General features: G+C 47.0%; 1 protein-coding gene and 1 pseudogene across 4 annotated transcripts in view; both read right to left on the bottom strand.

Annotated features, from left to right (window-relative positions):
• EPS15L1 (epidermal growth factor receptor pathway substrate 15 like 1) overlaps positions 1-26,380 on the bottom strand; it is a 245,253-nt gene that overhangs the window by 165,747 nt on the left and 53,126 nt on the right. For 3 of the 4 annotated variants that reach the window (XM_088460325.1, XM_088460327.1, XM_088460328.1), the window contains exons 12-13: positions 22,220-22,282; positions 18,382-18,467 (exon numbers count right to left, since the gene is read on the bottom strand). In XM_088460325.1, the coding sequence (XP_088316451.1) occupies positions 18,382-18,467; positions 22,220-22,282 (149 nt within the window). The remainder of the gene's footprint in view (positions 1-18,381; positions 18,468-22,219; positions 22,283-26,380) is intronic. The other variant, XM_088460326.1, reaches the window with a different exon arrangement.
• Positions 16,066-16,184, bottom strand: LOC148537723 (5S ribosomal RNA; annotated as a pseudogene).

Here is a 26,380-nt window from a genome sequence, read left to right as displayed (position 1 = left end):
TATAACAGACAACACACAAACCATCCTTTACGTCCTGAGAGGACACATAAGTCGTACATGACTTACATAGAACCACCACAGGCTGCTCCATCTCCTGTTCCCCTTTATCTTTTGACATGGTCAATAAAGGCAATAATTGCAATGTTATGTGACAGCCTTCACAAAATCTTAATTGAATGTGAAGTACTCAGAAAGAAACCTCCACCCAAAAAAGATGGAGAAAACAGTGATAGTTATAATTGACAGATTTAGAAATAAAAAACAGTGTCAATCAGCAGTTAGCAGTCATATACAATGCATATGTAATATAATTACAATCGGCTCTAAATCAACTACAGCAACGCAAAGGAATGGTAGGACATAGAGCACCATATACCTTAACCAAGGGAGACTGTCCCAGACCCTCCTGAGACCACAGCTACAGCACGCACTGAGCGTGGACCGTGAGCGTCTCATATACGTGGAGAGTAGGCGGAGCAACCCAGACGTGCGAAACCCTTCATAGGGACTGCATCTGGGTCGGGAGAGGAACTGCTGGGGGAGCGCCTACCTCCCCATGGATGCGTTAACCAGCCGGGTACGCTGGCAGAAGCGTGTTTAATAATTTAATTACATATGTGAGCTGGATATTAATTTTTATTGTGTTTGAACACAGGTGCTACTATTTTTTGTCCATGTTTGGCTAGACAATTCATTTGCCTTAAAGGGGAACTGGTTAAACCCCTAGGTAGCAGCCTCTGAACTACTATTTATCACTGATTAGGCACACTGAGTTTTGTTTGTTTTCCAAAATATTTGAATAATACTGACAAAGCAGTAATCTCTGCTCGCTGGAGATCCCCATCACCCCCATCCATTAAGAATTGGGTTGGCTGCATTGCCTTTACATGTTAATGGAAGAAATGTTTATTGTGGCAACAGCTAGATTTACAGATTTCCTGGCCATTTGATATCAGTGTTTAGAATTTAAGGACTCTCCCTGTTAAGGCAAACAATTTTTTGATGGACCTTACTTCTGTGCAAAGGGGCAGTCACGCTGAAACAAGTGTAATCACCAAACTTTTAATCACAAAGTTGGAAGCACAAAATTATTATATACTGTAGCATTAAGATTTTCTTTCACTGGAACTAAGTGGCCCAGGTCATTAATGCTCCTCTGACAATATTTACAGTTGGCAGAATGAATTTGGAAGGAAGACTTCTCTGCGCAACCGCCAAACCCAAATCCAACAGACTGCCACATAGTAGTAAAGCATGGTTCTAAAATATAGAAAAAATGCTTCCAAGTCCAATGGTGATATGGCCCAAGCAGAAGACCCATGCTTGCAATAATTTGGTTTGCCTTTGCAGAAATAAAACAAATTCCCCCAGCACACTGCAATGGACCAGCAAATAACATTTACATCCTACATGATAATAGCAATGCAGAGATCTGAGTTACATACATTAGCAAACAAATTGTAAGTCTCCAGCAATGGGAAAGCGTCTCTAATGTAGAGGTTCTTAAGCTATATGATAACAGCAACTACTTTGGGTCATACATTTATGTATTTCTAAATTGAGAACGAATTCATCTGGAGGCACCACAGGATGCTCCAATATGGCACTACAATGGTTGGTCAGCATGTCCTCCAACTACTGATCCCAGATTAGTCACTCCCTTACATGAACATGTGATGGCCCAATAAATTGATTGAGCTACTGACATTCTATGTATCACTTCAGAAACAAAAGCAATGCTTTGAAAGCCCTCTGTTAGACCAGCTCTATGTAAAAAGTGATCAAGACAAAAGTCAGGCTAAGAATAGGTGCAGAGTATGATGGATGGCGAGGTTGACAAAATCACCATACCAGGATCATCTGGGCTTATAAGAGGCAAAAACAAACGCCTGCACTTGTATAACTCTGAGCTGGATCAAAAAAAAACTACAGAGTAATCTACAGATAATATGAGATATGGTAAGAACTTACCCTTGTTATCTCTATTTCTACGAAGTCCATAGGGTTCCACAGGATACCTTGGGGTATAGGTGTGACGTCAGTCGCAGGGCACCAAAGAGTTAAGCTTTCAGCCTCCCAGGATGCACTAGGTCCCCCTCCTATACCCCGCCCCCGGGCCAAGGCACCTCAGTTAGTTACCAAGCCATAGGCCGGAGGAGGAGAAGGAAGAGAGAGAACAAAGATCTGGACACATACAAGAATCACATTCTCACCAGAGGGAGACGGAAAACCGGTGACCAGAGCAAAGCCCATCTGCAGCACAGGTGCGACAGGGCGGGAGTCCTGTGGAACCCTATGGACTTCGTAGAAATAGAGATAACAAGGGTAAGTTCTTACCATATCTCATATTTTCTACTTCAGGGTCCATAGGGTATCCACAGGATACCTTGGGGATGTCCCAAAGCAGTATCCTTTAAGGGTGGGGACGCTCCTGTGCAGAAAGGAGAATCCGCTGCCCGAAGGAAGCATCCTGAGAGGCAAAGGTGTCAAACCTGTAATACCTCACGAAGGTATGGACAGAAGACCACGTAGCAGCCTTGCAGATCTGAACTGCCGAGGCACCACGTCGAGCTGCCCACGAAGGACCCACAGACCTAGTGGAATGAGCCTTCAGAGAAGGAGGGACCGGTAGGCCTTCATGAAGATAAGCTTCAGAAATAGCCATACGGATCCAGGCTGCCAAAGTTTGCTTTGAAGCAGGCCAACCCTTTTTACGGAAGCCATAGAGGACAAACAAAGCGTCCGACTTCCTAAACGAAGAAGTGCGGTCAACATAAGTCCTTAAGGCCCGCACAACATCCAAAGAGGCCTCACCCACGGAAAGACCCGGTGAGTTAAAGGCCGGAACAACTATTTCCTCGTTAACATGAAACTGGGAAACAACTTTGGGAAGAAACTCGGGCCGAGTGCGGAGCACTGCCCTGTTCCCATGAAAAACCAAGAAAGGGGGTCTACAAGAAAGAGCCCCTAACTCAGAAACACGTCTGGCCGAAGCAACGGCCAGAAGGAAAACAGTCTTAGCTGTTAGCCATTTAATATCCACTGAGCCCAGTGGTTCAAACGGCGGTCCTTGGAGAGCCCTCAGGACCACAGCCAAATCCCAAGGCGCCATAGGTGGAACAAAGGGCGGCTGAATACGGAGAACACCTTGCATAAAGGTGCGCACATCCGGGATTGTAGCAATCCTACGGTGAAACCAGACAGATAGGGCCGAAACCTGTACCTTCAAAGAAGCAAGGCGAAGCCCATGATCTAGTCCCGCTTGCAGGAAGGCGAGAATCCGAGACAGACGAAACTCCTGCGGTGCATAACCTATCGGTCGACACCACTGGAAGAACGTATGCCACACGCGATGGTATATCCTCGCGGAAGACGGTTTCCGAGCTCGTAACATGGTACGCACCACAGAGCTGGAAAACCCCCGGGACCTCAGCATGGCCGTCTCAACAGCCACGCCGCCAAAGACAGCCGAGTCAGGTCCGGGTGAAGACAAGGACCCTGAGACAGAATGTCCGGTCGTAGCGGCAACCGCAGAGGACTGTCCACGGACAGACCCTGAAGGTCTGAGAACCAGTGCCGTCTGGGCCACGCGGGAGCTATCAACAGGAGCATCCCTCCTTCCTGTTTGAATTTCCGGATTACCCGTGGAAGAAGGGAGACCGGAGGGAACAGGTATGCGAACCTGAACGTCCACCGGACGGACAGAGCATCCACCAGAGACGCCCCTTCGTCTCTTGTGCGAGACCCGTACACCGGCAACTTGTTGTTGTGCCGGGACGCCATGAGGTCGATTTCTGGAAGACCCCACCTGTCCACCAGTAGTTGAAAAACGTCCGGGTGCAGGGACCATTCCCCTAGATGAACGTCCTGGCGACTTAGAAAGTCCGCCTGCCAATTTAGCACTCCCGGGATGAAGACCGCTGATATGGCCGGAAGATTGCGCTCCGCCCAAACCAGGATCCGAGAGACCTCTACGAGAGCCGCCCGACTGCGAGTTCCTCCTTGCCTGTTTATGTAGGCCACGGTGGTAGCATTGTCCGACTGGACCTGCACCGGGTGACCCTGGAGAAACCGCTGTGCCTGCAGGAGAGCATTGAAGACCGCACGGAGTTCCAAGATATTTATTGGAAGCTCCGCTTCTGTCGGCGTCCACCTGCCCTGGAACAAGTGTGGACCCGAAACTGCTCCCCAGCCCCGAAGACTGGCGTCCGTTGTCAACAGGACCCAATTTGGAACCCAGAACGGACGTCCCTTGTTGAGGTGGGTCGTCTTTAACCACCACGCAAGGGACAGGCGAACCTCCGGGGTGAGCACAATCGTCTGGAACTTCAGAGACTGAGGCAGCCCGTTCCACTTGGACAGGATCAGGCGCTGCAGAGGTCTGGAGTGAAACAGGGCGTATTCCACCATGTCGAACACCGACACCATGGAGCCCAGTAACCTCATCGCCGAGTGTAAGGACACCCGGCGGCTGTGCAGACAACTGCGCACCCTTGACTGTAAAGCAGAGATCTTGTCCTCCGTCACGAAGATCCTTTGCTGTCCCGAGTTCAATAAGGCTCCAAGATGCAGAATCCTCCGAGACGGGATTAGAGTGGACTTCTGCCAGTTGATTAGCCAGCCGTGCCGTTGCAGCAGTGCAATGGTCAGGTCCAAGTGGTGTAACAGGAGCTCTGGAGATCCTGTCACCAATAACAGGTCGTCCAAGTACGGCAACATGCGGACTCCTTGCAGCCGCAGAGAAGCCGCCATGACCGTCATCACCTTGGTGAAAACACGTGGTGCTGTCGCCAGGCCAAAAGGTAACGCCCGAAACTGGAAATGGTCGCTGCGGATTGCAAACCGAAAGAACTCTTGATGGCGCAAAAGAATAGGGACATGCAGGTAAGCGTCCTGTATGTCCAATGACACCATGTAGTCCCCAGGTTCCAGCGCCAGAATGATGGACCGTAGGGTCTCCATCCGAAACTTCGGGACCCGCAAAGACTTGTTGAGTGCTTTGAGATTGAGAATCGGACGATATGACCCATTGGGTTTCTGTACCAAAAAAAAAAATTTGAATAGAAACCCTGGCCCTTCTGGGAGAATGGAACAGGCACTATAACTCCAGCCTGGAGCATAGTGTGCAATACCTTCCGCAGCTCCGTAGCCTTGTTCCGGTCTGATGGTAGACCCGTGGTGAAGAATCGAGCCGGGGGTCTGTGCCGGAAGGAGAGGGCGTACCCGTGGGAGACCACCTCCAGAACCCAAGTGTCTGTCTTAGTGAACGACCAACACCGGGAGAACTGCAGCAGGCGGCCTCCCACCCTGGGATCCCCCAAGGGGAGACCCGGACCGTCAGGCCGCAGGCTTGTCATCTGGCTTGGGGGCCGGACGTCTGGTACTCCATGCCTGTTTCCGGGGCTTGACCGATTTCTTAGGGCCAGCCTGTCGAGGAAACGACTGTGGTTTGGGCCTGCCCTGGGCCCTAGATGACCGAAAGGACGATGGTCCAGAACCAGAAGGAGCAGCGGCCGACGGGAGACAAGCAGATTTGGCTGCCGCCAGCGTGGCCACAATCTTATCCAGATCCGGACCGAAGAGAACTTCTCCGGTAAACGGCAACGCTTCCAGACCTTTCTTGGAATCTGCGTCCGCCTTCCAGGATCGCAGCCACAAGGTGCGACAAGCAGCTACCGCTGCTGAAGAAATTCTAGACACCAGAGTACTAATGTCTAGAGCCGCCTCGTTGATGTAGGTGGCCGAATCACGGAGATTGCCAATCAACTCCGCCTGTTCGGCCGGACAGTCGGATTCAAAAGAAGCCTCTAATGAATCCGCCCAGCGCTCCATCGCTCTGGCAACCCAGCAAATGGCCATAGCCGGCCGTGCTGCCCCCCCTGCAAGGGAATAAGCGGACTTCAGGCAGATTTCTACCTTGCGGTCCGTAGCATCCTTAAGGGAGGACATGGATGGCATCGGCAATGTGGCACTACGGACAAGACGGGTCACGTGAGAATCCACCTGTGGAGGGGATTCCCACTTAGCAAAATAATTATCCGCGAACGGATAAGCCACCGCCAGGCGTCTCTGCGGCTGGTATCTTTTGCCAGGTTGTTTCCACGCCTCCTCTAAATGGTCCACCAACTGACCCGAAAGAGGAAAGACTGTGGCATCGCCCTTCACATCTTTGAAAAAGGCATACTTAGATTTAGCCGCTGGGGGAACTTCGTCCTCAATCACCAAGGCTGTGCGGACCACCCGAATAAGTCCAGGAATATATACTCTGGACTTAGCATCAGCGTCCTTAGTATGGAGAGGTTCCTGATCGTAAGGATCCAGAATCTCCCCATCATCAGACGTCCCTTCGTCATCCTCATAAGGAGCGGACAGAGACGCCACCGGCCTTTTATGAGGCCGCATCACAGACTCCCCTTGCAACACATCCGACAAGTGCTGTACAGAACTCGTCAGGGAGTTAACCCACGCTGGCTCCTGAGAACCCGGGAGCGGGGAAATAGGGAGACTGTGGGGTACCACCAATTGTCGTGGGAACCCCTGCATGGGTGACGACACCACAGACTGCTGGGACAAACCCATCGGAGTAAACGCGGGCTGCGGAGCTAACTGGCCCATTAAAGCTGTTAACGCCTGAGCGAAACAAGCCCAGGGCAGCTCCTGTACCGGTGCTGTAACCGTAATAGGCCGCGCCATGGACAAACACTGCCGGCAAAGGCCCTCCGCGCTACCCTCCCCCTCCGCTAACGGTACTTTGCACGTGGTACACTGTAGCCGGAGGGGAAAATCACTTTCAGACATGATGGCACCACGTATGTGACCTCTCTCACCAATTAAGTATTAAATAGGTGAGAGACCACCCTGCAGCACCGCACCGCAAGGGCTTTAGCAGAAAGAACAGGGACAGTAATAAAGCTGACAGTTTAGAGAAGAAAAGTTACAGGCAGCGCTAGCACAGTCACATACAATGCAGAGAAATAACAATTCCTGCACTAACAGCGCTGATCACTCAACTACACAGACACAGGGCCTGGTAGGACACAGCGCAGCATACACAGACCTGAGCCACAGCGGAGGAGAGGTATGCGGGGGAACCCAGACCACGATGCTTCCTTCCAGACTTCCAGCAGCGTTCACCATGCGTTGCAGAGAAGATGGCCGCCGAGGAGCAGAGAGAAGCTGGCCTGGGGGAGGAGCGCTGCCACAGGACCAGTCGGCAGCATGCAGAGAGGGCTGTGTGCAGCGGGGGAGGCGCCGGCTGTGAGACAGGGAAGGCGCGCTCCCCTGGCATGCATTTAACCCCTGGGACGCCGCAGCGCTACCGCTCTGCTGCGGTCCGCTGTCCCAGGGGGTAGTGGAAGCGCAGGTTGGTCGCCTGGCTCCACGCTGCAGCCAGTCCCCAGGGAGCCCCCTGCCTGGGGACTTAGGACCATGTGATCAGCGGGGACCCACCGCGGGACCCCGCTGCTTACCTCTGTCCCCCTTGAATCCGGCCATGGTCCGGAGCATCTGGGGTCACCGCTAGCTGTGACCCCAGATGCCCACCAGCATCCCCGGATCAGTACCGGCGTTCTGGTACCGGCGGGGTGTAGGGAAGACAGCATGGACGTCAGGACTGACTGTCCATGCTGTTCATCCAGATGTGCAGCCACAGCTGCATGAAGAAAAAGCTTCAGGGGCTCTTCTAGCCCCCACTCCAACAGGTGCACCCGACTCCGGCCGGGCACCAAACTAAACTGAGGTGCCTTGGCCCGGGGGCGGGGTATAGGAGGGGGACCTAGTGCATCCTGGGAGGCTGAAAGCTTAACTCTTTGGTGCCCTGCGACTGACGTCACACCTATACCCCAAGGTATCCTGTGGATACCCTATGGACCCTGAAGTAGAAAATGAAATGGTCACAGAACATTTAGCCTTTAGCACAGCAATAATCAGAGAACCCAGATCCTTGTCTAAAAAAGGTACAGATTGTGAGTTTGACGCAAACCTATATCTATATATAGTGTACAATATTTTTTATAATATACAGCATATATATATATATATATATATATATATATATGTATACACACATACAGCAGGTAAAATAAGTATTGAACACATTTTTCTCAGTAAATATATTTGTAATGGGGTTATTGTAATGAATTTTTACCAAATGTCAGCAACAACCCATGCAATCTACACATGCACAGACATCAAACCATAGATGTCCATAAATTAAGTTATGTGTAATAATGTGAAATGACACGGAAAAAGTATTGAACACGCTTACTGAAACTTATTTAATACTTCGCATAAAAGCCTTTGTTGGTAATGATAGCTTCAAGATGCCTCCTGTATGGAGAAACTAGTCGCATGCATTGCTGAGGTGTGATTTTGGCTCATTCTTCCACACAGTCTTCAAATCTTGAAGGTTCCGTGGGCCTCTTCTATGATCTTTAGTTTATTCCATAGATTTTCCATTGGATTCAAGTCAGGTGATTGGCTGGGCCATTCTAGCAGCTATATTTTCTTCTATGAAACCAACCGAGAGTGTCCTTGGCTGTGGGTTTGGGATCATTGGCCCTCATTCAGAGCCGCTCGTTAGCGGCAGTACGCTCGTTCCGAGCGATGTTTGCACATCTGCGCATGCGTACGGTTTTTAGTACGCATGCGCGAACCAGTCAGTGCGGCCAAAAATCGTTGGTACGCAATATAGCGAGTGCCTGCTATTTTGAATGACAGAATGAGGCGTATGTGGGTGGTAACAGGGGAAGGTGCTTGAAAATGGGGAGTGGAGATCCGAACGCAGGCGTGCTTAAAGGTCAAAACGGGCGTTTTATGGGTGTGTATATTTAAAACAGCAGCGTCATTGTTCACGTCACTGGGTTATTTTATAGCCAGAACTGCTCGCAAATTTGTGGTAGCAAACACCAACCACAAGAATAGCGAGCAGTTCATACGCTGGTCGATGTACTCGATTAATCTAATAAATAGCGGACATGACGTAGGATGCGAGCGGCCAGGGGGCGTTTTTAACAAATAAACGAGCGTATGTTTTGCTCGCTCGTTCAGACTTAGAGGTGTGAACAGACTACAATGTGCGTACGGATCATTTGAATAGCCACCCCTTGTTTTTAAACGAACGACCGCAAATAGCGAACGGCTCTGAATGAGGGCCATTGTCTTGCTGAAATGTCCACCCTTATTTCATCTTTAGCATCCTGGTAGATGGCAGCAGATTTTTAGCAAGAATGTCTCGGTACATTTTTCCATTCATCCTTCCTTCAATCGTATGAAGTATGCCAGTACCATATGCTGAAAGACAGCCCCACACCATGATGTTCCCACCTCCAAACTTCACTTTTGGTATGGTGTTTTAGGGGTGATGTGCAGTGCCATTTCTCTTCCAAACATGGTGTGCATTACGGCATCCAGAGTTTAATTTTGGTCATATCTGACCAGACTACATTCTCCTAGTATTTCACAGGCTTGTCCAAATGTTGTGTAGAAACTTTAAACGAGCTTCAACATGCTTTTTCCTCAGCAATGGAGTCTTGTGTGGTGAGCATGCATACAGGCCATGGCGGTTGAGTGCATTACTTATTGTTTTCTTTTAAACAATTGTACCTGCTAATTCCAGGTCTTTCTGAAGCTCTCCACAAGTGGTCCTTGGCTCTTGGACAACTCTTCTGATAATTCTTTTCACTCCTGTCAGAAATCTTGCAAGGAGCACCTGGTCGTGGCCGGTTTATGTGTGCAATACTTTTTCCCTGTGTCATTTCACATTACTACACATAACGTAATTCATGGACAGCTATGGTTTGATGTCTTTGCATGTGTGGATTGCATGGGTTGTTTCTGACATTTGGTGAAAATGTCATTACAATGGCAGCATTACAAATATATTTAGTGAGAAAAATGTTGATGTGTTCAATACTTATTTTACCTGCTGTATGTATGTATACACAAACACACACCCAGGGTTCTCCCCAGAAAATCCTGACCTTATAGTAATTTAAACTTGAGATAACATTTTATATATTAATTCTCCTCTTCTTCTTAGAGGCCCAGTCATCTGCAGTTTTTTCATAATCAAAGTCTGTAGGATATGGACCCTCTGGTGAAATCAGCATCAGGTTATTTAGTGGGCTCTGCTTCATGCGATTCCTTAAACAGGTTTTAATTAGTTTTAGAGCCGTATTCAATTTGAGCCAAGCCGCGATACTTTTTCGCGGCCCAGACTTTTCGCCTACTTCGCCTGTTTTGCAGGCGTAAAAGTATCGCGCGCGTGCCCGCTTTACCCCGTATTCAATTTGAAGTACGCGAAAACGGGATCCGGCGAAACTTGAACAGGCGGAAAGTCATGTCAGAATTGGGGAAATCAGCCTGGCACCCCCCAAGAGATGCTCTGACATGGGGGTTCACTATGGTACCCTCCGATTTGGCTTGCTGAAGGTATTTGGTGTTTTTAAACGGCCTCAACAGCTGCTAAATAGCGTTTTTCTATATGTGATGTAGAATAGTATTCAGGAGTATTTTTTTCAGAAAATAAGTTTTTCTAGCAAATTTGGGGTACTTGAAAATGGGGGTAAGCATATTTAAAAGTTGCTAAAGTGAAATTGAAAAAAATCGTTAAAAATCCACTTGCCGCAAGCACCTGCAATCCAAAAAACACTTGGGGCATACTTGGGGACCCCCAGAGTCAAGTTCCCTAGTTTTTAACTTTGTACCCCAACATTTTTTTTTTTCTTGCCCCCTTTTTCAAAGTGATTTTTTGGGGTGTCCTTAAGTGTTTTTTGAAAAAATTTTGACACAGTTTACCTTTGGGGGACTGTCTGAAGGCTGCACGGGGGTTCCCGCAACGTTGCACCCCAAAACCCCAAATCTGCACTTTTTCCGCCTCCCATTCATAGGTGAAACTTTTTCGCCTATTACATTGCATTGACTTTCCACCTAGGCGGAAAGTCTTTCAAATTGAACACGGGGTAAAAGCAAAACAGGCGAAAATGACGTTATCGGCGAAAAAGTATCACGGATCCGGACTTTTCGCCTCAAATTGAATACGGGCCATAGAGTACTAACCCACTTGCAGACTCCATAGATACTGTTCCCACTTGCTGGCACCACAGAATTTTTATTTTACAACTCCCAGATACAGTGACCCCACTTGCAGGCTCAACGGATACTGTCCCCACATAATTTATTTTTTTATACAGCTACCAGATACTGTCCCCACATAATTTATTTATTTACAGCTCCCAGATACTGTCCCCACTTGCAGGCTCCAAGATACTGTCCCCACTTGCAGGCTCCAAGATACTGTCCACATTTGCAGGCTTCCAAATACCCCCACAGATTTTCTTTTCAGCTCCTACACAGACAGAGACTGGACATAGGACTACTCTCTTTAATGTGTTCAGGCGACTGTTCCCGCCCTTGCCCTTGCTTTTATACAGGGGGAGGGATCTCTGCCCTCCAGCCTGACACCGCTCTGCACTGTAACAGGCCCGAGCTGCACCACCCGGCACTTTCCCCCGACCCAGTGCGCCGCGCCCCCATACAACCTACTGCCAAGAACTCCCCCCCGCCCCGTCACACTCACTAACATGTCCTTACTGCCAGCGGACACAGATGCCAGACGGACTGGTAGCCTCTGATGGGAAGAACGTGATGTCGGCGCATGCTCGGCGTCGCATCTGGCATCCGCATCAGCAAGGACACGTTGAGGGTGACCGGGAGACAGGGGACACGGCGCAATGGGGGCGGTGGTGCCAGGCAGTAAGTTGGGGGGGGGTTGGGGGCAATTGCCGAATGGTAGTCTCTTTCTTACCAGGCGGTGCGCCTGCAAGAAACATATATAATTAGGCTGGAGAGACACAGGGCAGGGAGGGGCATAGGGAGCAACAAGCTGTTGTGGAACAGGGGGAAGGAGGCTAGAGTGACACAGGAAACACGAGGATTAAGTAACAGGGGGAAGAAGTAAGGAGAGACTCAGGTCAGAGGAGGACACACAGAGTACGAGGCTACAGTGACAAAGGTGGTCAGGAGCCTGAAGAGATTTGATCAGGAGGTTGGAAAAAATGGGATTTTGGTACCTACCGGTAAATCCTTTTCTCTGATTCCACAGGGGACACTGGAGGTGTTTACGCTGGGGTATAGAGGCGTGGATAACTGGAGCCGACACTTTAATTAATTTAGAAGTGTGAAGCTCCTCCCCCTCTATGCCCCATCAGCCCTCAGTTTAGAAAATGAAAGCCAGAGAGGAGATGGAGAACAAGCTGAGTAATAAAAAGGAGAAAAGAACACACAATAACTGAATCATACAACATACGGAACAAGCCGAACAGGCAGGCAAAGAGCGCAGAGGTGGGCGTCCAGTGTCCCCTGTGGAATCAGAGAAAAGGATTTACCGGTAGGTACCAAAATCCCATTTTCACTTTCATCCACTAGGGGACACTGGAGGTGCTTACGCTGGGGACGTCCCAAAGTTTTCCCAATGGGCGGGAGCACTCTGCGGCGCCTGCAGAACTAGACGGCCAAAACGGTATGCCGAAGCAGCAAGCGTACCAAATTTGTAAAACTTGATGAACGTGAGAACTGAAGACCAAATGGCCGCACGGCACAATTGTGACGTGGAGGCTCCTCTACCGGCCGCCCATGACTCACCCACAGAACGTGTGGAATGAGCCAAAATGGACGAAGGAGGCCCACGGTCGGCACTAACATAAGGCTGATGAATAGTCAGCCAAATGCAACATGCCAAACTCTGCTTAGACGCTGGCCAACCCCTCCGAACAACAACATAAAGGACAAAAAAGCGACTCAGACTACGAAGGGACGCTGTCCTGGTAACATAGATGCGGAAAGCCCTAACCATATCCAAGGTAGAAGAATCACCAGAGTCCTTCACCGACGACTGTACCACAAGAGGCTGATCGAAATGAAAAGCCGACACAACCCTGGGAAGGAAGGCGGTACCGTCTGGAGTTCTGCCCTAGGTGGCTATAAGACAGAGCACCCAAATCTGAAAATTTACGAGCTGAAGTGCGAGTCAGGAGGAGGACATTCTTTCAAGACTGGTGCTTAAGATCAACTTCCTCCAAAGGTTCAAACATGGGCGACTAAAGAAACAGAAGCACCAAATTTAGATCCCAGGGAGCTATTGGAGGTACAAAAGGGGGCTGCACATGCAAGACCCCTAGAAGAAACGTCTGCACCTCAGGATTGAGGGCCAATTTCCCTTGAAAGAAAATGTAAAAGGGCAACAACCTGCACCCTTAAGGTTCCCAGACGAAGGCCAGAATCCAGACCTGTCCGAAGGAAAAGCAGAAACGAGACAAACGAAAAGTCATAGACGGAAGACACCGACTGGAACACCAATTGAGATATAAGCACGCCAGAAGCGATGATAATGCACAGCCGAAACAGGCTTTCTGGGGCGTATCATGGTAGGAATAGCCACGTCTGGGATGCCTCTGCATCTTAGGATATCGGTTTTAAGAGCCACCCCGCGAAACGCAGTTGTGCTAAGTTGGGGTGTATGAAAAGGGCCTTGCTGTAGAAGATCCGGGTGCAGAGGAAGGGGCCACGGATCATTCGACAATAGGAACCGAAGGTCCGACAACCAACTTCTCCGAAGCCAGATCGGAGCCACGAGAATTACGGAGGCTGTCTCTTGTTTATCCTTTGTAGAAGACGAGGAAGAAGTGGAATAGAAGGAAAAAGGTAAACAAAGTCGTAGATCCACGGACTTGTCAGAGCGTCTACTGCTTCCGCTTGCGGATCTCGAGTTTTGGACACGTATACCGGGAGCTGACAATTCAGTCGTGACGCCAGGAGGTCCACCTGAGGAACTCCCCATCGACGTATCAGCGCGATAGATGAAGCATCCATTCCCCGGGATGGACATCCTGTCGATTTAGGTAATCTGCTTCCCAGTTGTTCACACCCGGAATGAATACCGCCGACAGGATTACTGACTGGTTCTCGGCCCACTAGAGGATCTGAGTTACTTCTCGCATAGCCATGCGACTCTGAGTTCCCCCTAGGCGGTTGATGTAAGCGATGGCCGTCGCGTTTTCGGCCTCAACTCTTACCGGAAAAGCCTGTAGAAACTCTATTGTCTCTATCAGAACATTGTAAATCGCTCTGAGTTCCAACACATTTATGGGCCACGTCTGTTCTAGAGGAGACCATCTACCCTGAAAGTGGAAATTGAGGACTACTGCTTGCCATCCTCGGAGGCAGGCATCCGTGTTACGATGATCCAGTCTCCCACTCCGAATTTCCGGGCCCGCTAAAAAATTTGGTGGATAGCGTCCACCAGAGAAGGGCCACTGTGGTAACCAGCTCAGACAGATCTGTCGATGTAGAAGCAGATGAGACCCTGACCTGAAAATCCCTGGAGTGGGACCAGCCGAACTTCAGTGCCTCAAAGGCAGCTACCATCCTTCCTAAGAGACGCAGACAAAGAAGCATTGACACCTTCCTTGTTCTGAGGACCAGCTGAACTAACAACAGGATATCCCTGTCCTTGTCTGTTGGAAGAAAAATCCTCTGTGATTCCGTATCCAATATCATGCCCAGAAATAGAAGTTTCTGGTACAGATTGAGATTTGACTTCTTGAAGTTGATTATCCAACCGTGTTGGGTTAGAGTGTGATAGGTCAGTAAGGCATATCTAATAGAAGAGATAACGATGGAGCCTTGAGCAACAGATCGTCCAAATAAGGGATTATGCGGGGAGCCGAGGAGAACTCGAACGGCCATGATCTTAATATGGCAAAATGCAGAAAAGCCTGGTGTGGTTCCCAAATGGGAACAAGGAGATAAGCATCCTTGATATCCAGGGATAATAGGAACTCCCCTGGTTTCAAGCTCACGATGTTCACTCCTGATGACCGAAGGAAAGCGATCATGACTGACATGAGTTTGGACGATACATCTTCAGATACAGGTTTAAAGACTTAAGGCCTAGTATGGGTCTGACCGAACCATCCGGTTTGAGCACTACAAACAGGTTTGAGTAAAAACCCCATACCTCGCTAATGCCCCGGAACCGGAACTAGCACAGATGACACCACTAGAGACCTGAGAACCTCCTGTAGAATTCGTAGTGAAGGACCGAGTTGGAGGGGGGGGCTTCGAAGTCTGAACTCCCCTGATTCAGTACTGTGAATCCACGGTTCTGAAGAGGTCTGGTTCCAAACTTGTTGAATTCTTGCAAGCAGGGTCCCACCGCAGGAGACCCCAGGTGGGACGGAAGACCGTCATGCCACCTGTTTCTCAAATGGTTTAGGCTCTTCCAGTATAAGGTCTTCTGGGATCCTGAAATAGCAGACGCAGATATGCGAGCAATAATCTGACTGGTCAGCCCAGCAAACCACAGCCTTGTTAACCCAGGCGGTAACAAGGGTAGGTGTAAGTTGAGCTCCCGCTGCGGTATATATAGATCTTAGTGTTGTCTCCAACCTACGATCCGAAGGGTCCTTTAAAACAGTAGCTCCCGACACCGGAAGTGCTGTTTTCTTAGAGAGACGGGAAACAGAAACATCTATAGGAGGAGGTGTTTCCCACTTCTCCATCATGGATGATGGAAAAGGGAAGCTAGACGGAAACCTACGTGAAATTTGGAACCGCTTATCCGGCTGCATTGCTCAACAGATGCTGTCTTATAAGTACCGCGCATCGAGGAATTCTTCGACTGACTCTACTGACTAGAGAACATGCGTTAGAGTACGCTTTTGTGTCTAAGTGCAACCGTGTGAGGACGACCTTTACCTCTGCCGCATCTGGTTGCGTGGGAACTTTTTGGCTCTACCACGAAAGGAATGAGGCGCTCGAAAGGAATGAAACGAATGGGTTTATTTTGTTTTTTTTGGTAGGAAGTGAAGGGTGCAGGCACCGCTGCACCCCTTACCTGACCCAGGGTGTCTTGAGATTTGGTTAACCCAGCTATCAAGGAAGGTTAAGACCTGCGAGCCTCAGCCAACTTTGCTAAGTCTGACATAACTCCTACTACGTCAGTGGCCCATGGCGGTGTAGGAGAGTTAGTAATCGCCATCTGTGGGTCAGTTGTTAGCATCACATAACGTAGAGCAACTGGTATTCCCAGGCGGTCTCCCATCCAAGTACTAACCAGTCCTGACCCTGCTTTGCTTCCGAGATCAGACGAGATCGGGCGTGTTCAGGGTGGTGTGGCCGTAGGCTTGGACCCCGTGGCATGTGGCTTGGTCTGTTTGTTGTTACACTTAGAACAGACAAACAGCTTTTGAGAAGCCTTTGTTTCTGTTGGACATGGTACACAGTCACCCAGAAAAACAGCATAAAACAGAAAAGACACAGACACGATAAACAAGAAGGCTGTGGGACACAGAGGAGGAGAAACCCCCCTCCCACAGATCAGACTCCCCTGCACTTACAGCCTCTTTACCAGGATGTAATCAGGAGATGTACTTGTCCTGCAGCACAGGAATGGCAGCAGAGGAGTCCAGCCTTCTGTGTCTCTTACACTGCAATCTTCTTGTAATGGAGATGCAGTATGAGCTGCTGTGCATGAGAGAACGGCATCCCTGCTGTATACAGCCGCTGTCGCGTTGGAAAGAGACCCGCGCTGCCTTTAAGCTCCGCCCCTTCTTTATACCCTAAAGGGCTATACAAGATGTCTGTCCAGTAACCTCCCCCCCGCGTGTTTGTACAGCGGGGATAGGGAGAGCAGGTGCAGCCGCGCGGTAGCGCACTTAATTAGCTGCCCCAGGCCACTTAATCAGCGGGGAGAGGGAGAGCCGGGTGCCGCGCTTCAGCAGCCCCACGCCTTGTAATAGCGCGGAGATAAGGAGCTTCTGCATTAGCAGCCCCGCGTGACCCCGACGTGATCTGAACATTTAGTAGCCCCGCGTGCAGTATAAGAGCGGGGATAAGGAGCCTCTGCATTAGCAGCCCCGCGTGCAGTGTGCTTAGCAGCCCTGCGCCTCTGTAAGAGCGGGTTTCAGCGCCTTAACAGCGGGAGGAGGGACAGCGCACCTAGCCAGCAGAGCAGGGAGCCGTCTGCATTAGCTGCCCAGCACACAAAGAATTGTAATAACGCTGGGCAGCGGTAGGGATGGGAGATGGGGGATGCGCAGGTGTTTACTCACCGCGTGGTCCCCGATGGAAGTCTATCTGCAGTGTTTTCAGCACTTCTCTCTTCCTTGTTGAGAATGTGCTGTGGCGGTAAGGAGCTGTCAGTGCTTTTAGTATAAGCGCTGTGCACTCCTTCCTGCCTCCTATAAGGACAGGGCGTCAGGTACCCGGACACCACCTTTAGAGAGGTGGCGAAGGGTACCTAAAAGATGTAAAAATAAAGGAAACCTAAATAAATAAAATATATGTGTTGCTGGAGCACAGCAAATTGTGACCAGCTCCTAGTAGGCACATTTTCTAAACTGAGGGCTGATGGGGCATAGAGGGGGAGGAGCTTCACACTTCTAAATTAATTAAAGTGCCGGCTCCAGTTATCCACACCTCTATACCCCAGCATAAGCACCTCCAGTGTCCCCTAGTGGATGAAAGAGAAATGGGAGTTTGGAAAGGCAGGAGACTGGAGGTGACACAGGGCACAAGACTTGAGTGACAAGGGGGGGGCATGTGGATGGAAAGACACAGGGAGCTGGAGGGGACACAGGGAGCAGGAGGCTGACGTAACACAGAGAACAGGAGGTTGTAGAAACACCGGACAGGAGGGGATACAGGGAGCATGAGGCTTTAGTGACACTGGAGACTTGAAAGACATGGGTCAGGAGGCTGGAGTGACACGAAGCACAAGGCTGGCAACAGGACAGGACACTGGAGGTAACAGTGGGCATGAGTGGTTGACCCTCTGTTGTATGACTAAGACAGATGACTATATTCCTACACAAATGGACATCTTCCGGACAATGTGATCTCTTATATGACTAGTGAATACAGACTAAAGACACGGAGGATCAATTTATTCAGAGGTTCACCGTTGCAGAGAAACCTCCATATAGGTAAAGTGTATTTTTATTTAGTACACACAAAAAACTCTGTGTGTATATAATTTATTATTTATTTATTTTTAAGGGTGGTGCCAAAGCGACTTTTCACACTGGGCTCTGCATGGTCTAGAACCGGCCCTGAGAAGGGGGCAAATATCCTTTAACTGTATTAGATCAATAAGAAAATGGCAGTTAACCCACAGCATAGGTTGAAATAACTAGCTAACAAAATGACATTGAAATTTCCCTGCCTCTAAAATACCTTTATTCAAAGGGAGTAGTTTTTTGCTGGCTTGGTATTGTTCAGTCATTATCATTATGCCTAAATGTCATTTTCGTTCGGTGCAGAAAGTACCTCTCCCGAAACTAAATAACAGTGCCAGTTTCCTCATTCTCAGTTCTCAATTACCTCTGTAACTGGGCTATCTCCTGGCTGATTTCATCCAGTTCTTTCACTCCAGTGAATTCTCCAGATCCAACAGAGCTTGAGCTGTCCTAAAAGAAGCACATATGAAATCTGAATACCAAACTAACCATGAGAACTGTTCCAACCGTGTACAAATTGAGGAAATACTATATATTTCTAAAAAGTAAGATATACGGTAACTTTCACAACTTAACAATAATAATTAAAAGATCACATTATGATAAGGATAACTGAAACTGTATGAACACTTGATAGAGAACTTCCTTTCTTATATGTACCAAGCCATGATGATGGAAGACTAAAGCTGGCCACACATCTAAAGATTATCTGTCCAACCAGCCAACTAGTTGATTGGCTGGAATGAAAATCTGGTAAGGTATAAAAGCAAATGACAATCAGCAATTTGCTCCCAAATACTGGAAAATGGACTAAAATTGTTGTTTGAACAAATTATTTAGATAAAACATTTAAAAAACTTGTCTGAACGTCCATTTTCATCTGTTTTCTGGCATTTAGGAGCAAATTGCTGATCATCAGTTACTCCCATCCGTCACCAGATTTTCATTCCAACCAATCAACTAGTTGGCTGGTTGGATGCAAGTTGGTCTAGTGTGTGGCCAGCTTTAGTCTGTCCTCAATTTAGATTGATATTGGAAGAAAACCTTCTACACCCTTTATAAGGTAAGCTTCACTTTTATAAAGACCTCGAGTGCCGCTGCTTTTTTCTATATCATATATATATATATATATATATATATATATATATATATATATATCATATTATATATTTACTGTAATGCACTGCAGCTGATCTGCAATGCATTAGTACATGAAGCAACGTATGTTTAATAGGCTATGCACTATACGGTTTAAATGTATATTTTGTAGAGATAATGCACTTCTTGAATATATGCCTGAATGTGACATGACCAGCCTCTGTGGCTGCAGAAACTAGAAGGTCTGATGAAAAGGAAGACCTGTTGTGGTCAGTGAACTCTGGCTGGAAGGTTACTGTGTGAAGGTGTGAATGGTGTCATATAGCCAAACACTTCAGATACAGAACTTCCTTTTGAAAAGACAATTTGTTTTTAAGAAGATCCTTTTGGATGCCACTTCTAAAAGCTGAATGTGTTAAGGTTGGAAATGCCAAACTGATTGATAAGGATGAATGTCAGTTACCATTTCCTGTGAAATGTTATATCAACATTTTAGGAGACAGTATAATGTATGATAACTCAGTTTGTGCTTAGGAAACCAAATGTTTTTGGGTGGTATAAAGGAAATGTATTTAATTTCTGTGAAATGTAATATGTTGTTTATTTATGTTTTGTGAGATAGCCTGATTGGCTAGAAGGAACACAATCTGGATTTGCCCCCCTGTGATGTTGTGTGTAAGAATGACATAAAAAGAGGGACTGTGAGCCCTGTATGTGTACAACCCTGTAACTTCTTTGAGGAGAAGAGCTGCTGATAAGATTCCTGTATGTGGTACATCTTTGAAAATCCTTTGTGGAGAATTGCTGTTTGATTTCTGTGTGATATTCCCCTTCAGGTGGAAGGGAGGGTCTTCTTTAAGACTTTGAGCAATAAACATCTTGCCTGAATTCAATTGTATCTCAATCCTGCGCCCAACAGAATTGCGCAAAACGCTATTCCGTTCTCCTGCTGTTCTGGGTAAGAGCTCCATGTCTCCAAGTTCAAGCCCTCTGCCAAGCTACCGTGCAGACCTGGTCCATTGCGAAGGATCAGGAGGATACAGCCGACACCAAACTGGAGGTGTGTCCGCAGTTAGTCAAACGCATACGCAGCAGAAGCGGTTCCAGGTACCTAGGCAAGAGCCTGATTGTACGTAAAAAGTGGTTCCAAACGCTGATGGTAGAGTTTGGTGGTGGCAGCATCGTTACACGCCCACGGCGCAGTGGGCGGAGTCAGTGACAGGCGGTCACTGACGGTGAGTGGGAGTTCAAAAGCGCTAACCCGTGACCAGGGCCGGCCTAGGCGAAAGGCGTCCGGTCACATATAATTTGTACAATCATGTGCCAGAAAATCTAAGACAGCAGCGCCCATTACCAGTACTTGCCACCATACCCCCGCATTAAGTGGCATATTCTTGCAATTGAAGTAGAATATATAGGCAAATATAGCGGTAATTCGTTGTCGTATAATTCACAGTGCCGATGGCAGCATATCACAATTTAAGCAAATTTGAATGAGGCTTGATAACAGGTGCCACCTAGATGGGGCACTCCATCTCCGAAAGCAACACAAAATTTTGATCTTCATGTGCAACAATTTCAAGGGTGTACCGCTACTACTCAATATCAGAGACATCCAGTGCCCGACACCGTACCATCTGTACTCTGCCATGGACATCCTTAAAGCCTGGACTGTTAGGGTACCTTGAGGACAGTGTCACTGGCTTAGTAAATAAACCTCACCCCTCCCCCACCCCCTGTAGCTTAATGAATATATCTCATATCTCTGTAGTGCATTCAGCACGAAAATGGTGATCATGGAAATAGTGCCAAATACTTCTAGTAATCTGTTAACACTGGCTGACAATATCATCACTTTTGTGACCGTCGTAACAAAAATAACTAATACTGACAAGTAAGAACCCAGTGTAAATACAATCTGATATGTACAGAAAAATTATTTATATTGCAGTATACAATTGCATGAAATATTTTGAGTTCTGTCAAGTCCCTTTAACATTTAAATATATGTTGCTAGAACCCATCACAGAAATCAGAAGGTTTGGTTACAGATAATTTGACTATTCCTGTTGTACATATGTTTTAAATGGGATACAGTTTATAGACCGGTGGACTAAATGCTGCCGGACTATATCCCGACACGAAAAGCCAGACAGGAAACTTCAGATAGGCGTCAAAATATCGACGCCTATCTGAATCCCATCCCCGGAAAGTCGAAGGACGACAGCCTGAACAAGATAAGTCCGGTGTGTCCTTAGCGTTAGCTGCGGGGAAGGGGGGGGGGGGATTGTTAGGTTTAGGAAGTGTAGTGGAGCTAGGTTTTGGGGGGGAAGGTTAGGGTTAGGCACCCCTAGGGGGGTGGTTTAGGCAGCACCCAGGAGGGTTAAGTTTAAGGTGCAGGAAGGGGGACTTATGGTTAGGCACCACCCTGGGAGTTTTAGGGTTAGGCACCCCTAAGGGAGGGTTAGGAGGGGGAGAGGGGCGGGTTAGGGTACTTACCAGCTGGCGTCGGGATCTCCTGCTGTCTGGCTTCTCGTGCCGGGATTTGAACCAGTGGCTAAACATCTGCTGGTATTACATACTAATTCAGTTTTAAATTATGCATACCTATATACTTTATTGTTTCTGTGTGTACTCTCCTGTACTCCTTGTTTTTATTACTGTAAAATGTATAAAATCTTCACTAATTTAATTAACTATGACTTTCTAATACATTTTTAAGTGGTAACTTTGTTTTAATGCTTCATGTACAAGAGGAACTGGAAGGCAATAAACTTACAGTGAGGAGAGTCACACCATGCTGTATTGTTCTAGGTGCGCAGAGAGATTTTCATGCTGTGACCTCAGTAATGGGACTGCATGCCATTATAATCCCTTAACTGTTGGAAACACTGACGTATGCAGGTTTTATTCATATAAAAGGAATTCTATCAAGATCAGCAAGGCCATATTTTTTCATTGTTTTTAATGCAATTATTAGATGTTATCATGCTCAATTAACTCTAAAAACTGTAGAGCAGCATGAAAGGGTTAACCATAATAAAGTTTTCATGCAGAAACACATGGCATGCCAGGAAGGGAGTACTAAGAGAGTGTCTACTCACACGCCGTATGTCTGTTAGGCTTGCCATGTCATTTCCTATGGGGGCCATGTAACCAGACAATGTCTGGGGAAAAGGGTAGGGAAGAAGCCACAGATGGAACATAAAGCACATATAGAACAGAACAGATTTAAATAACTAAACAAAAGAACACAAAGATTTTGGTAGTATCTACATATTTCTCCCTAGATCTATACACTATAAATAATATATTTCAGCATCTCTAAAGTTAGATAAAAAAACATGTACATACTGTTATATGGGAAATATAATCTGCTCACATGAATTTAGGCATTTTATCCAAAGACCATAAATCAAAACCAACTAAATAAAAAAAATCACAAATCATACTTATTGGCACCCAGTGCTACAAACTGCTTCAGAAAATAAATAGTAAATAGGAGTCCCTTAATTGAAGGACAAAATAAAAGGAAAATGGAATGACAATATACCATCCTGGTGTGGTGAAGGATTAACCTTCGATACAGAGATAGACAAATATAAAATGCCAGAATTTAAGAAAAGATAGTTTGCATAAGCAAGCCATATTAATAAACTGCAATATTGGCAGGTATACTGTGGGAATACCTGTGCTGGCATTTGTATTCTCTAAGAGCACTGGCTATTATATAGGGGCAATGGCTGGTACACTGTGGGGGGCACTGACTAGTATATTGAGGGGGCAGTAATTGGTTCTGGTATGCTGTAGAGACGCAGCCTTTCATGAGGGCACTGATGCAGGAATGCTATGGGGTAATGACTTGTGTAAGAAGGTAACTGTGCTGTTATTTTTTTTTTTATTGCAAAATGGCATGTGCCATCACTAGTGCTGTGTGAGCACTGGCTGGTATGCGGGCACTGGCATACTGTGTGGCTAGTATCTAGCAGAGTGATTTCCAATTCCAGTCCTCCGAGAGCAATGCATGTTTTACAGATCTCGGAGACTAGTTTATTTTGCCATCAAATTAAATGGTTCCCAACTGTTGCCTGTGGTTACTGGCTTCCTTGTCTAGACGGGCCTTAGGAGTACCACAAAAGCAGAAACTCTGGGAGACCATACAAAAAGTAAGAACAGAAAGCTGTTCACAGCTGTTGAGTGAAGCCTGAATAACCTGCATTGGTTGTACATCCACCTAAAAGCATTGCTCAACCAGTAGAAACCGATAAACCCGTCAACATTTTTGGCATCTAGGTTACCACTAACAAAGTGTTTCCACAAAAGAAAAAATATTGACCGATTGCAACCCCAAGAAACATAATAACTGCATAGCTTTGCTAATCAATTTTGTAAATATAATATTGTCACTAACAGTTTAACACAGCAATAAGAAACACGGATATTAGAAATGTTGTAATAATGACACCCTAGTTAACAAATAACTCACATGAACATGATTTTAATAAATTATATATCTAAATATGAATATTTCAACACCTAAAATAATGACAATAATTATCATAATTTTAGATTCCAAGTGCTGTAAAATGATATGTGGCAAATACAATTCAATTAATTCCTACAATTTATGGGTTATACAGTAAGACCTCTATAATGGGTTGTCCAAGGACTCCTAGTGGCTGCAAGTTTATTGGGGAAAGTTAAGCAGAATGCTGAATAAACTCAATTTTGTATATCTGTCAAATTTTGTTATAAAAAGTTGTAGATATTAATAATATTGTGATTGAGGAATACCAAATAAGTCTAGATGTCGAAAATTGGAAAAATAAGATTTTTACTCACCCTAAAATTCTTCCTTGGAGTCCATCTGGGGGATGCCATTACTTCTGGGTTATGCGTAGTGAGGTGTGGAGTTGGACATTAGCTAACTGAAACTGGCTCCCACCCCCTCCCCTTCCACCATAAGCTCAGTCTATGTTTAACAAAGCCAGAGTAAGAACTGAGAAATCAGAGACCAACAGTTATCTAGTATGAAACCAAACAAGGGAGGGATCTCGGCATCCCCCAGATGGACTCCAAGGAAGAGATTTTACAGTGAGTAAAATCGTTTTTTCCTTTTACATTTATCTGTTGGATGCCATTACTTCTGGGATGTACCAAAGCAAGCCAATTAAGGGGGGGGGGGGGTGTCGGTACCAACCGCTCAAAGAATTTTCCGCCCAACACTGGCATCCCTTGCGCCACATGTATGGAAGAGATAAAATTTTGTAAAAGTGTGTACGGATGACAAGGTAGCAGCTCTGCACAGCTGCTCAACCGAGGCACCATGCCGTACAGCCAAAGAAGCCCCGACAGCACGGCCATGCCATCAAAGCCAAGCGAGGCAAATGGGTGTGATGGCATGGACCCTGAAGTAACAGATCTGGATGCAGGGGCAGACGATACGGAACATCTGCCAATATGGTCCGAAGAATTGTGAACCAATGACGGCGTGGCTAGTCTGGAGCCACAAGAATAACTGGCCGTGCCACTGATCGAATCCGCTGAATTATCTTTGGTAACATTACCAGAGGAGGAAAGATGTATCCGAGCTGGAAAACCCAAGGGGCTGACATGGCTTCCACCAGAGATGCCTGAGGATCCAAGGACCGAGATCCATACCTTGGAAGCTTCTTGTTGAGACGACAAGCCATTAGATCTATGTCTAGAGATCCCCATTTGGCAACTATTTCTGCAAACGCCTCCTTGTGTAATTCCCATTCCCCCGGATGCACACTGTGGGGACTGAAGAAGTCTGCCTCACAGTTGTCCACCCCCGGAATGTAAATTGCCGAAATAGCTGGATCCCAATTTTCTGACCAATGAAGGATGTGAGAAACCTTCCTAATTGCTTGCCAGCTGCATGTGCCACCCTGCTTGTTTATATAAGCAACTGCAATGGCATTGTCTGATTGGATTCGCACTGGCAGGTTTCTTAGATGGCACTGAGCCTGAACCAATGCATATTGTATTGCCATTAATTCCAGTATATTGATGGAAAGAGAGGCTTCCTGGACAGACCGAAGACCCTATAGGTGTCTGTCTAGAACCACCTGTTAGGCTGGGATCTGTGGTGACAATGATCCAATTACTGACAATTGGCACCCTGTTCATATTTGCATCCTGTAGACACCACTGGAGAGACTGCCGAGTCTGCAGAGATAATTTGAACATCTGCCTGTTTAATCGAGAGTCTGGCTTCACCCATCGATGAAGCAATTGGTTTTGTAGTGGACGAGCATGAAATCTGGCAAAAGGAACTGCTTCGAATGACACCATTTTTCCCAGTATCTGCATAGCCCTGAGAACTGAGATATGAGACATCTGTAAAATGGTCCTTATTCTGGATTTAAGATCCTGAATCTTTGTCTGCAGAAGAGACACTCTGTAACACTGAGTGTCGAAGAGAAGACCCAAAAATATCATCCTCTGAGATAGAATTAAATTTGATTTGGGAAAATTGAAGATCCATGCCTTAGGTAATCTGAAGATGTTGTTGCAATAGGGTTTTTCAGGATGCCCTTAGCAACAAATCGTCCAGATAAGTCAACACATTTATCCCCCCACTCCTGAGTAGGGAGATCATGTGTGCCATAACCTTTGTAAAGACTTTGGAAGCGATGGCCAAACTGAACAGCAGAGCCTGAAACTGAAAATGCTGATGCCCCACTGCAAACTGCAGAAGATGTTGATGACCCCTCCATATAGAAATATGATATATATGGGAGGCCGGAAATTCCTCTACCTCCATGAAACAAATGACTGACCTTATTGACTCCATCTTCAATTTTTCTTAATGGAGCTAAGCATTTAACCCCCTTTGGTTGAGAATGGGACGAAATGACCCATCTGGTTTGTCTACGAAGACTGGAGCAGAACCCCAGGCCTTGCTGTAGAACTGGAATAATAACTCCGTAATCATAAAGCACTGAAGTTACCTATATGAGAGCCGCCCCTCTGCAACCATCCACAGGGAGAGGCGTGGAAGAGATTCTTTTTGGAACTGGACCCTCCAAATCCAAAATGTAACCCCTGGTTACTATCTTACTTACACAAAGATCCGGAATGGATTGAATTCAAGTTTACCGGAATCTTAGTAAGCGGCCTCCCACCAGAGGACGGGACCCAGTCCCGTGACAGTCATATGGATTGACCTGCTGGCTTAGCAGCAGGGCGACTGGTGCCAGGGACAGCACGTCCCCTGAAGGTCCCTCTCCGGGGACCCC

This window comes from Taudactylus pleione, unplaced genomic scaffold (genome assembly GCF_031769625.1).
Source record: "Taudactylus pleione unplaced genomic scaffold, aTauple2 ptg000044l, whole genome shotgun sequence".
NCBI classification, from domain to species: Eukaryota; Metazoa; Chordata; class Amphibia; order Anura; family Myobatrachidae; genus Taudactylus; species Taudactylus pleione.
Note: the sequence above shows the minus strand (reverse complement) of the source record. Positions and strands in the feature narration are given on the sequence as shown.